A 13,928-nucleotide genomic window follows, 5' to 3' on the forward strand; every position below is an offset into this window, starting at 1 on the left:
AAACTGCCAAGGGAATAAATGACACACAAAAAAAGTTAAAAACCAAACAAAATCCTGCCTTACAAGTTTGCAGAAATCTAAGGACCAAACAAGTATCTATACACATATTTCTTTTGGGATTGAAGTGCTTCTGTCAGTTAGAGAGGCTCTGCTCCCCTATTCCTGATCACTACAAATTTGAAAGTAAAACAGTTGTGGTTAGCCAAGTCTCCTCTACATTTCTAATATCCATTACCAGAAAAAAGGGTTAAATAAAGGTGATTTTCAATTATCCTCTAACATCAACAACATCTACAAAAAGATAAACCCTTGATTATGAATTGTTACATATAGATTCATAAGACACTGGTGTTAGGAAAAACCTGAGAGACAATTTGGTCTAAACGTCCACATATAACGGGTATGGCCTCACTCTTACCTAAGTGTCCATGGCTGTTGGCACACATCTGGAACCATGAGCCACTTGGGCTTATCAGGGCCCCCTACTACCTTGGCTTTTGTAACACTCCAAACTTCTACAATTGTGCCACCTCAAAAGAATATTAGATCCCCCTACACAGTGCTTCTCAAGCCTTAAAGGTTTACCTGAGTCCCCTGAAGACCTGGTCAAAACACAGATTATGACTCCTATGTCCACCGTAAGGACCTGGAATTTTCCTTTCTAACAAATTCTAGGTAGTGCCTATGCTGGGGTCCCCTGGACCATCCTTTGAGCAGTATGGCCACAGATGGCTTTTAATGTATTTTCCTAAAAGTTGAAGGTAGAGAGACATTTTCGAGTCCTTTAACTGGCTTGACAGCTAGACACCCAACCTTCACTGGCTAAATATTCTATTGTTGACAACCTGCCGCAGAAAGCCCTAGCAGATCACTGCCTTCCACGTTCCTACGTATAAGTGTGTCGTTGAACTCCACCACATCACACTAAATAGCTGTATCCAATAATGTCAAGCTCCATAGTTTTGTTTTTTGTGTTTTTTTTTAATATTATTTATTCATTTGAGAGAGAGAGAGACAGTGAGAGAGAGCATGAGCGAGGAGAAGGTCAGAGGGAGAAGCAGACTCCTGTGGAGCCAGGAGCCCGATGTGGGACTCGATCCCAGGACTCGAGGATCATGACCTGAGCTGAAGGCAGTCACTTAACCAACTGAGCCACCCAGGTGCCCCCAAGCTCCATAGTTTTTATTCTGCCAAGGTGCTAACCACTTCCACCGGACAAAGAGGAGAGGCCAATCCCATCGACCAGTGGCAGCCCATTCATGGTCCGGATGGGCTGCTGCCTGAGTGGCAGGCCACTGAACAAAGCAGACCTAGATATGGAACCAGGACACCGTCACAACACCTACCTCCAAATTCCTCCCACAACCCACTGCCAGAAATGTCCATCTCACCCGATTCCCTTTCAGGCTGGATGCTAAGACCCCAGAGTTAGAAGTTTTTTCGAAATGCTTAACTGTGCCTTTCTCATTCACTTGTGGTGCTTCTCAGTCTGGCTAGGTCTGAGACATTGAATTCACCCAACCCTATAATATCGAATGTTAAAAGTGTTAAGTTTGCCTAAAATCTGCAATTTCCCTTAAGAATTCATAGCGCTGAAGCAGATCCCCTTTATTATACCTTTGCCTAAATGAGGTCTAACAGAATACTGCCCTAATGCTGGTGTTAGCTGAAAAGTTATAGGCTTTCTGTGTTATAGCAAAATGTTCACTATGGGACTGCCTGGGTGGCTCAGTGGGTTAAGCCTCTGCCTTCAGCTCAGGTCATGATCTCAGGGTTCTGGGATCAAGTCCCGCATCGGGCTCTCTGCTAGGCAGGGAGCCTGCTTCCTCCTCCCTCTCTCTCTCTCTGCTTGCCTCTCTGCCTACTTGTGATCTCTGTCAAATAAATAAAATCTTAAAAAAAAATGTTCACTATGCATCTGGGAGAACGTGATTCAAACTTCTGCCTTTGGATTAGAAGTTGCCACTGGACTGAATATAGAATTTTATTAAAGAATAATTTATATATGACAGAGTTTAATATTTGTTTTTAGCTTGAGTTTCTGGAGGGAAATGATCACGCTATCAGACAAACACTTTAATCAACTTTCATAAAGTTAGCTGTGGATAACAACTACACTTGTAACAAAATCCTCTTTCAATATGGCTTGAAGCAAAATAACATAATCCCTGGGCCAGGTGCCAAACTCTATTAACATCAAAAATTCAAGACAATATTTTTCCCTTTAAAGAGAGTCCAAAACCCTTAAAGATGGTTCCAGTTAGACATGAATACAAGAACTATATGGACTCAAAATTCCATATATAAATGAGCAACATGTCGCTTGATTCCACATATTTTTAATGGCATTTTCCACAGTAAAGTTTACATAAAACTTCTCAAGAGACATTAAAAAGTTCTAACAGTAATAATGATAGATTTTCATACTTAAGAGTAAATTGAAAGGCTTCCAACCCAAGATCTCAACCAGGAGACACAGTACTACACTAAAAGCGAAGGGAAGTTTAGATTTTCTCTCCATGGAAAATTTTCATACAAATAACTATGGGTTTACCTCACCTTCAATTTATGTTGAAATAAGTGACTGAAACTTCTATAAATATGGATAACATCCAGCATGAAGCAAGCAGCTTAAATTCCTGTACCATACAGTATCCTATTGCTGAAATTGCATGAGTTTCAAGCTCAACAGGACTGATTAGGCTAAGCTGATACAATGGAAATGATATTCTGTGGAAAAATTAGGACACCATTCAAATCTATATTAGAAAAATAAGAGTTTTTTTTCCTAGACATCTTGAGGACTGAATTTTGTTTACATCAGTGACAAGGAATAAAAAATTATGCAAAAGTTATGAAAGCCTGTCAGATTATACATGAAAAATATATTGTCAATTACATGTGAGCATTCATGTTTTGACAAGTCTGCATCTCAGAAAGGACCCCCCCCCCCCCCCGCCGTTTATTCCCTCCATGTCATACAATTAAAGCCTAGATAACAAAGCCTGTGCCTAACTATATGGGCATTTTCATCTCCTGTGTCACAAGAGAAACTACAAGGTAAAATAAGGAATTAGGAGTTCCTTTTCAAACATTTGCACTTTTCATCAGTGAGGATCCTATATAGAACCCCTCTCCAAATTTAACTTTACCCTAATACTCTCTGCCTCAAGGACCTGAGCGCTTCTCCTGAACTCCAGCCATCCCCTCGTGAGGTCCTATCATCACACAGAGTTCACCTCGTTAGACTTCATCATCCTGCTCTCAGGTACAACCCCTTCCTCTCCTAATTTTCTACCCATTTATTTTCACTGCAGCTGCTCTTAGCTTCTTTGGACTTTCATCTCTTGGCCCCCACCATTTTCTCCCAAATCGTTATCCCATTTCAGCTTCAGCTATGTTCCCTCCCAGGTCCCCGGGAATAATCAGCTAGATTACCATTCCAGCAGCAGCTCCCATTTTCTAGCTCATCCGTTGATCTTACCATAATCACTGCCAACTGGGAACCCCCACGATACTCCACTTCTCCATTACTACTCCCAGGGTGCAGAGTAGTAGTAGAGCAGAACAGTATTCTGCTGCCATCACTGCTGTATGAGCTCCAATCTCGGCTGCACTGTCGACAGCAATCCACATACTTGTTCTTAGTCGCCTGCCTCTCTGGGTCCCCAGTGCTACCCCCTCGTCACTCTTAGCAGAGGGTTCAGAGATTTGAGCCCACATTTCACTTGACACAGACTTAATTCCGGCTGCACCACTCCTGGGCTTACTGCTTGCAGACTTAGGGGATGAAGCTGCTCATTTTACTCAAGACTTACCCTCTTCTTGACTTCAGAGTCCTATTTCATCATCCCTTTCCTCTCTCTCCAACCTTACCCTTTCCTCAGGCATCCCCACAGCCAAAGCCAAAGTTCTTTCCATCCAAGCAAATTTGTCAACCCCCCAAATCCTTAGCAAATGTGCTGTACTATCCTATATAATAGCCAGCAGTCACAAGAGAATACTTAAATTTAAACTTGTACTATTGAATAAAATTTCACTTCACTTCCTCAGTCACACCAGCCGTATTTCAAGGTATCAATAGCCATCTGTAGTTCGTGGCTGCCATACTAGATAGACAGAGCACGTCTAGAACATCTCAGCATCATGAAGTTCTACTGGACGGTGCCAGCCTCTATTCTCTTGTCTCATTCTCCCACCTGACCTCTCCTCATAACCAAATTTTCTTAAATATCTCACATTCTTTTTTTTTTTTTTTTGAAGATTTTATTTACTTATTTGAGAGCGAGAGAGTAAGCATGAACATGGGCTGGGAGGAGTGAGGAGGGACCAGAGAGAGAGGGAGAAGCAGACTCCCTGCTGAGCAGGGAGCCTGATATGGGGCTCGATCCCAGGATCCCCGGATCATGACTAAGGCAGGCGCTTAACCAACTGGGCCAGGCAGGTGTCCCATCCCACTCTCATATTCAGTATACGGTTAACGTTCCTCAGCCCTCACCTACCCACTTCCTGATCCCCAAACATCATGTAGCCAACACCCTACCAGTATTTCCAACTTAGCAAAATGAAAATGAGATTTTGTCTCCGCCCCTGGCCCCAAACTGCTGCTCCTCCTCCTCCAAAGTCCCTTTGTAAAAAAAAGTCTCCAACAAGCTTCCCAGCAACCAAGCACCAAATGTGGGGCTTTTTCTGCCAACCCCTCCATCGCCCTTATGCCACAGAAATGGTGGGCCACAAAGTCATCTTCAGACATTCCCTACTCAGTATCTCTGTCTCTTCATCTTTCCTCCTTATGTCATGCCCTAGTTTCCATCACCTCTGGTCTAGACAACTGACCTTCCTGCCTCTGGTCTCAGTCCCCTATAATTTCCCTCCAAACCATCAACAGGTTACTCTTCCTGAAATGCAAACTATGTCACTTTCTAAAAACCCTTCCTACCAGGATAAAAGTCCTTAGCACAAGATACAAGACCTTCCAACAAATGTTCTTTGCCTAGCTTTCCCAGGATCATCAGAATTCCCCACAAGGCACCCGAAATTTACCCATGATATAAGTTAAATTCTGTGCTTGGAGTGCCTGGGTGGCTCAGCTGGTGAAGCAACTGCCTTTGGCTCAGGTCATGATCCCGGGGTCCTGGGATCAAGTCCTACATCATGCTTCTCCCTCTCATTCTGACAGTCCCCCTGCTTGTGCTCTCCTACTTTCTGTCAAATAAATAAATAAATAAAATCTTTTTAAAAAATTAAAAAAAAAATAAACACTGTGCTTGCTGAGGAAACACAGCTTCAAGACAAGTACCCAGCTCCTCCTTCCAACTTGCCAGTTGCTCCAGGTCCCTCCTGTACAGAGACTCGGGAGCTACCGCACCCTCCAGCCCCATCAAACAGCCAGAAATTCCTCATGCACACTGTCCTTGTTCACACTGGAGCTACTCCTTTTCTTCTGGGCAGAATGTCCCTTTTCTGCCCCCGTCCAGTATATTGGTCAAAATTCTCAATTTCTATGACAGAATGTTATTTCTAACCTGCTAATATCACTTCTAAAATTTGTAGGTTTGCCAATATACAATAATATAAAATTTTCAAACCCTTGTCAAGCTAATAAAACTTGCAAGTGTCCCCTAGCTAGGCATTAACAAATGTCCAGCTGATATTTAGGACAGGGAATATTAAATTGTGTCATTGAACTTAGATTACTAGAAATCTATATACTCAGATAATATTAGCCTGACTGTTATGGTCAGGTTTGTGTCCCCCCTAAAATTTCTATGCTGAAATCCTAATGTCCAATGTGATGGTGTTAAGAGGTGGGGCCTTTGGGGGTAACTGGATCATGAGAGTGGAACCCTCATGATCGGGATTAGCATCCCTTACAAAAGCCACTCCATAGAACTCGTTTATCCTTTCCACCATGTGAGGACACAGCCAGAAGACACAGTCTGTAAATCCGGAAGTAGATCCTCACCAGATACCAAATATGCTGGCACCCTGATCTTGAACTTCCTCGCCTTCAGAAATGTGAAAGATCTGTTTTGATAAGCCACCCGGTCTGATATTTTGTTATAGCAACCCAAATGGACTAAGAAACTGACCAAAAAGTTTATCTATTTTCTGTCCCCAAATGAGTGAGGGATAAGGTTATACCCCGCCTACTTAACACAGCCCATAACATAACATCCTTCAGTATCCCATATATAAACAGCGATACCACTATTTTTAAACTGGAAAGAATGAATCATGGCATAGCCAGTGAGCCTAAGTGGTGGGGTGGGTGGTTACATGTATGGTTGCATGTATGGAGTTAACAGTAAGAAAGACTGGAAAGCAGAAAAATAGGATTCCTAGTTGGAAATTTGTCCCACAGCTAATTCTGACAAGAAGGAAAAAGTTCCTTGGGGAGCCTCAGTGGTACAGTCCTTTAAGCATTTGACTCTTGGTTTTAGCTCAGATCATGATCTCAGGGTAATGAGATGGAGCCCCATATTGGGCTCCGCACTGAGCTTGGAGTCTGCTTGAGATTCCCTCTCCCTCTGCCCCTCCTGCACAAGCTCTTGGGCGCTCTCTCTAGCTCTCCCTCTCTGTAAAAAATAAATAAGTCTAAAAAGGGGGGAAAAAGGGATGTTGCTTTAGAGAAGCACTGGCATGGAATCTCACAATCAGTACTGGTAAGTCAAGTCGTCCCTTAAATTTATTGACACCATTACAGAAACATCAACTGGAAAACTCATATCGGGAACACAGTACGTAATACTTTCCACCAACGTAATACTTTCCACCAACCCATATATGATGTCTTGCAGGATGTTTTTAGGATTTCATAAGATGAAAAATCCCTCTAAGGCAAGACGACATTCTTCCATTTTTCCAGTCAGGATAGCTATAAAATAGTGTACCCATTTTTATGCCTTAACTGACAAAGTTAAGAACGGGTATGTTTTCTATTTTTTTTCCTTCCTAGTTTACCTGGTTTTGAATCTTACCTTCAATTTTTTACTGCCTCGGTGGCCTTGGGTGAATTATTTAACTGCTCTATGCCTCAGCTCAAAGTAAGCTTAACCAACTTTTTAGGGTTGTAGGAGACAACATGTGTGAAGTCATAGAACCCTGCCTGGTGCATTGTGAGAATCCCGGAACGATTGGCTATTAATAGTCATGTTTCTTTTGTTTAGACATGGAGCTCACAAATTCACAACCCTGAGATCAAGAGCTGAGCTGAGACAGGAGTCAGATGTTTAACTAAATGAGCCACCCTGACCCCCATTCGGAATATTTTTTATGTCACTTTCTAATTCTAAAATGAAGTTTAAAAAAGTATGCCTAACTTGGAGCCTCAATGTAAATAGGATATTCCCGTCCAGAAATAAAACCACCACACTGAACTCTGGAGTTTCACCTGGAGAATTTCTTCCATGCCAGAAGCCACTTTAAAAAAAAAGAGAGAGAGAGAGAGAGAGGTGGGGAGACACAGAGAGAGAGGGAGAGGAAGAGAGAGAATCTTAAGCAGGCTCCACACCCTGCACAGAGTCTGATGTGGGGCTCAATGTCACAACCCTGAGACCATGACCTCAGTCAAAATTAAGAGTCAATGCTTACTTGACTGAGCCACCCAGGCAATACTAGCACTCATTCTTTAAAATATATATAAAATTTACTTGTTCTTCTAAAAGTTGTTATCTGACCTAAAGTCAACATGTCTTGAAATGACACTCATGATATACCCTACCATCCCCCTAACTAGGCCCTCCCCAGCTCACTAAATGGGATCTCCATTCATCAAAAAATCTAGGCCTTACTGGTGTGATGTCATCGGATTGCTTTTACCTCCTTCCTCAATCTCTCTTAAATTCGTTATCTGATTAGGGCGATCTGGGTGGCTATTGATGAAGCATCATACTCTTGGCTTGGGCTCAGGTCATGATCTCAGGGTCCTGGGATCGAGCCCCATGTTAGGCTCCCCACTCTACAGGGAGTTCGCTTGTCTCCCTCTGCTCACTCTGTCTCTCTCTCTCTCTCAAAGAAATAAATAAATCCTAAAAAGAAATTCTTTACTTGTCTTTTGCTACCACAACTTCAACTGAGGCCATGTCCTCCTTTTGGTGAGCAGTGCTGTTCAACCCCCTCTCATCCCACCCCCCGGTAGCCCAAGCCCACCCACTTTAGGTCTCTCCTTCCTCAAGCAGCATTCGCTCTTAGCTGTCCTCACCATTAATACCCTCTCCTATAGAGCGGTAACCAAATTTTGATAACCATATAGCTTAGTTTTTCACTGTCTCCTCAGCTGGAGCATAGTGGGGACATCCGTGAAGACAGTCTTTGTCTTAACTATTTACTGCTGGATTCGCAGTAGTACACTGGTTTGCATGCAGGGAATTTATTTTATTTATTTATTTAATTATTTATTTATTTATTTATTAAAGATTTCATTTATTTGACAGAGAGAGAGTAGGCAGAGAGGCAGGCAGAGAGAGAGAGGAAGAAGCAGGCTCCCTGCTGAGCAGAGAGCCCAATGCTGAGCTTGATCCCAGAACTCTGGGATCACGACCTGAGCTGAAGGCAGAGGCTTTAACCCACTGAGCCACCCAGGCGCCCCGCATGCAGGGAATATTTTTAACCTAAAGTTTACCATCTTCACTAATTTTTAGTGTATAGTTCAGCAAAACTAACTATACTCACATTGATGTGCAACAGATTCTGAAACTTCATCTTGCACAGTTGAAACTCTATACCCATGGAACTACAGCTCCCCATTTCCCCCCTGCCCTAGTCTCTGGCAAACACCGTTCTACTTTCAGCTTCCACGAGCTTGACTATGGATACCTCATATAAATGGAATCACAGTGCTTGTCGTCTTTTTGTGACTGGCTTGTTTCACTTAATGTCCTGTGGATTCATCCATGTTATAGCATGTGACAGGATCTCCTTCTTTAAGGTTCGATAATATTCCATTCAACACATTTTGTATCTACCACATGTTGTTTATCCGATTCATTCATGGGTGGATACTGGCTTGCTTCCACCTCTCGGCTATTGTGAGTAATGCTGCAATGAACATGGGTGCGCAAATCTCTCTTCAAGATCCTGCTTTCAGTTCGTTGGGGCATATACCCAGAAACAGGATTGCTGGATCATATAGTTCTATTTATAAGTTTTTGAGTGACCTCTATACTGTTTTCTGCAATAACTACATGATTTAACATTCCCACTACCAATGCACAAGGGTCCCAGTTTCTTCATATCCTTGCTAACATTTCTTATTTTATATTTTTGCTAGTGGTCATCCTAATGGGTGTAAGATGGCACAAAGGCAGTATTTAAATAAATATTTGTTAATGTCTAGAAAGACTGAGGCTATAAAAATAAAAGGGTGTGGAGTTCCTCGAGTAATGGGAAGAAGTTCCTAGAGTACTGGGAAGAAAGAGTGACACAAATGAGATTTGTGCTAAATGTCTAAACAGCAAATGGAAGAAGTGGTCAATTCTCCTCAAGTGGGGAGCAGGAGAAATGGTAATGGAAAGCGGTCAAGGGGAATCCCCTGGAGTAGTGTTCTTAAATCTAAAGTAGGCATTCAAATAAAGGATGTTCCAAATGTAAAGAACAGTATGTTCAAGCAGATATGGTACAGACCAACAGGGCTCTTGTTAGGAGAGAACTTTGGTGTGGCGTGTATGTATGTGGGAGGTTAATGAGAAATGAAACAAATGAAGTAGGGCTTTGTCAATCATACCGAGCGGGTCAGATTGGATCCATTCAATGGTGCTAAACCAGGGAGTGCCAAGATCCCATATGCACTCCTGAGAACTCTGTGTAGCAACAGTGTGAAGTGTGATCCTAGGGGCTAGGGACCAGACCATTCATCCACATAGGAGGCTAACAAAATCGTCACAGCAAGAGAGGACAGGGGTCTAAACCAAAGCCAAAACTGTGGACCAAGAAGACTAGGCAAGGTATGTTAGTAGGTAGAAAATACAGACCTCTCTGACTGATAAGCAGTGGAAGGAGTGGAAGGGACACTCTTCAGGGGACAGAGGAAGTTTAAGGGGAAGATGCCAGTTTGCTCTGAGACAACTGAGTGCAGTGTCCAATAGGCAGTTAAAGAGTCTGAGATTCAGGTCAAAGACACGGACTAGACACATATGTTGGAAGTTATAAAAATAAAAACTAGTGAATCCTACTATCTAAATACCACTCTTTCACATGTAAATCTAGGGTTGCAGAAATACCAGATGTCTTTATGTAGCATATCCTGTTTCTACTAACAAAACGTGTTTTTCTCATATTTTACAATATGCTAGATGGTTTCTCTCTTTCACAAAGCTTAAATGCTCTTATGACTCTCCCCATATGTAATCTCAGGAAAAAGTGGATAATGATAGGCAAATTCCCATCACTTCCTCTTTGACAGTTTTGAGGATCAGCAGAAGGGCAGATTAGAAATATTATCAAGAACCACCTTTTCATTTCATGACTAAAAGGAGCACCTAGTTTATTTAGTCAAATATCTAATATGTTACTACTTCTGAGAAAAGTATTCTGAACAGAATTCTAATAAGAATACTTGCATACTCTTCTACAGGCAGGCATGCAATTTAATTGTCTTTTGTTTAAATGTGGAATTAAACCACCAATTAAGTAGTAAAGCTTTAAGACTAAGCAAATTGAGAAAACTTGATTTATATGTAATTATCACCCTTAATTCCCTGTATTTCATTACCAGGACACATAAACAATGACAGCATGTGGGCAAATAAACTTCACTGCCTATGTTCCTCAACTTGCTATTTTGTTCTATTGACTGTGACAAAAATGTTAGATACAAGAAAGTAACAATCTCAGCCCGATCTCAGCGAGTCTCTCCACAACCTCAGTCTAATAGAGCTAAAAGGGCTTCACTCTACGGTGCAACAGGACGAAAACTTTATCCTTCAGTCTTAGACTCAGTATCTTCTCCCCCAGTTATATCCCATTACTTAAAGTCAAGTAAAAGAGGAAACAGTCCTTTCTTAACAAGGAAGAAAGAAAGTGCTAGAGACTGAATGGATGTGTGAGGCCGCCCATACCATTTGTAATTGAAATCTAATCTCCAGTGTGACAATATTTGGAGGTGGGGCCCCTTGGGAGGTGATGAGGTCATGAAGGTGGAGGCCTCGTGAATAGGAATAGTAAGTAGTCCCCTTATAAAAGAGGCTCAGAGAGGACCCCATCCCTTCCACTTGTGAGGACACAGAAGGCACTACCTTATGAACCAGAAAGTGGGCCTTCACCAGACACTGAACCTGCACATATCTTGATCTTGGACTTCCCAGCCTTCCAGCATTGTTGATAAAACACTCAGTCTATGGTACTGCGTTAGAAATGCCCAGACTAGTCGACTAAGACAGAAGGCTGCAGGTTAGTTGATTGCCAGACTGGATTAATAGTTCTCTCTTTAATAGTTCTGGTAAAACAGTTGACCATAATCATTCTCTCTTTAAAATTACATACAAAACTAAGAAGTCCTTACATTCCCTGGAATGCTAATGCTCAGCATGAAGCATTACAGCAGTCTGATCCTGTTGGGAAATTCCTGGAGCAGAACAATCTCAACACACTTGATATCAGGCAGAGTTACACAGGGTCCCGACTGCTCAAGTCTACTACCTGAGTCTACCTCACCTCCTTTTTTGCATCTCCATAACCCAACAGGGCAGAGAATGCGTTTACCCCACACAGCCACGACAGTCTGTACAGCAAGGCAAATGCTCTCTCCCAAGCGTCCAGTAAGTACACATCAGTACTCTTGAGATTCCTTCCCATTTGCTTCCTTCCCTGCTTTCCAGGCATGCTTAATTTCTACCATACAGGTGAATTCAAGAGCTAAAAATCCAACATAAAAATTTTTAAATCAGCTCTTTCAGTCTCTAACAATTAACCCAGAATAAGACATTCCATTCTCTCTGCTTATGGTATTAGTGGAAAAACATACACACGAGGGCAATAAGTTATAAGTGATTCTCTCTGCATGCGTTTTTTATATTTACCAAATTTCTAAAATGGATATAAAATGTCATAAATTTTAAAGCAAAATTTTAAACTGCATAAGAAAAAAATACAACATTTTTCTAAGAAGATACAAATAAATGTGAAATCATTGCACTTACTTTTTGCTCAGGGCTTTCCTGAAATAGAAGTCCAAAGTAATCCTTCTCCAGAAGATTGAGATGTTCACACACTTTGTCAAATAACACTTGTCCCTTAGCACGTTTCTGAGGGGAAAGAAAAGGTATCTTTACTTTTCAAGCACTAAAGATTCCATGAATACTATAAATGAAGGACTTCACATCAGATAATATTATTTAGTGTAATATAAAATGTTTCCCAATCTTTTATAATGCAAAAGAGCGATGAACAACTTTTTCACTTTAGAATCCTCCCTCTCCCCACCATATATACAAAGCATAAATTCTAGAATGAAAGCATGATCAAATGCTCTACGCTTTACTTTCTACTCCACAAAAATATAAAAAGGTCTCAAAAAGTAAGGTGCTAGGAGTTCATTTAATTTTAAAATAGTACAGAAATATGTCCAAACTGCCCCTCTCAATTCCTTAAGGTGGCTTATGTCCTATCTACAAGGTATTCCCCCAGGAAAATTATTTGGCCCTACTCTTCACTGTATCCTAACATCATTTATCCCATCAGTACTTAGGTTTGATTTCTGTTCCATGATATTGGTAGAACAGAAATAAAATTGTTTTCAATTCAAGTTAAGCTTTCTCTTGATAATGATGAGACATTCAGTCTTCAGAACAAAATTTTAAGATACTAACAGAACTGGGAGAATAAAATCAGTTGTCTCCAAGGATGTAACATACTTTTGCCTTAAATAGTTTGCTGTATTTTGTTTTGTTTTGTTGGGGCCCCCTGGGTGGCTCAGTCAGTTAAGCATGTGTCTTTAACTCAGGTAATGGTCTTGGGGTCCTGGGATCAAGCCCCACCTCAGGCTCCCTGAGCCTGCTTCTCCCCCTCCCACCATCTCTCTCTTGCACTCTCACTCAAATAAATAGAGAAAATCTTTTTTAAAAAAATACTTCAAGAAACTGCTATCCACAGAGATATAAAAGACTTTAACAGCCACAGAAGAAAAGCTCATTGTTTAATCAGTGACAAAACATAAAGCAGTGACATTCCCAATTAAGATGCATACCCTGGGCAGGCCCAACTGTGAGGTCTCAGACACAGGCCTCCCCTTACCCCGGAACGATATAAGCAGCTATTGGACCTCAAGCGAAAACTGAACCCGCCCTCAGACATTTTCATCCTCAAGATGAACGCCCTTACACTCTCAAAATGGTTACTCATTCATTCATCCACTGTGTGGAAATAAATGTCTCTCACAGATGTATCTTAAACAAGGCAATAAGATATGAAGGACATTTAATGTCAAGTAAGTACAACTCTGATAAGGAACTGCAAAAGGCAGTTTCAGAGAAACTCAATCAAGGGCTGGTTTCTCTCTAGGTTTTTCTTTCTCTGCTTTGTGGAAGCAGAGATGGAAAACTCATGTCTGAAAGACATGCAAAGGATAATCTGGAACTTTCATTACTGAACCTTTTATAATAATGTTTCTTAGGAAAAAAAAAGAATAGAATTACATGAAATAGTAGAGGGAAGAAGGAAAAAATGACAGATTATTTCAACATAGTAAGCACTGTACCTTGACCATTTACAAATTATGTGGCCAAGAAAAAGCCACTTTACTTCTACTTGCCTTAATTTGCGCATCTGTGAAATGGAGCAACAGAAGGCACCATGGGAGCAGTGAGTGCTAAGTGAGCTATAAGACATCCAAGGAGCTTAGAACAGTGTGGGTGGCATACTGGGCTTAATCCATATTAGCTCTTATCATTAGAAGCTGGTGAGCTCTATTAACATGAAAAGTGACTGATTTC

At 41.4% G+C, this 13,928-nt stretch overlaps 1 protein-coding gene across 17 annotated transcripts in view; it reads right to left on the minus strand.

Moving 5' to 3' along the window:
- EPB41L2 (erythrocyte membrane protein band 4.1 like 2) overlaps window positions 1-13,928 on the minus strand; it is a 221,906-nt gene that overhangs the window by 75,179 nt on the left and 132,799 nt on the right. For all 17 annotated transcript variants that reach the window (XM_047732182.1, XM_047732186.1, XM_047732185.1 and 14 more), the window contains one exon: window positions 12,138-12,242. In XM_047732182.1, the coding sequence (XP_047588138.1) occupies window positions 12,138-12,242 (105 nt within the window). The remainder of the gene's footprint in view (window positions 1-12,137; window positions 12,243-13,928) is intronic.

The sequence above is a fragment of the Lutra lutra genome, chromosome 6, assembly GCF_902655055.1.
Source record: "Lutra lutra chromosome 6, mLutLut1.2, whole genome shotgun sequence".
In the NCBI taxonomy this organism is placed as follows: Eukaryota; Metazoa; Chordata; class Mammalia; order Carnivora; family Mustelidae; genus Lutra; species Lutra lutra.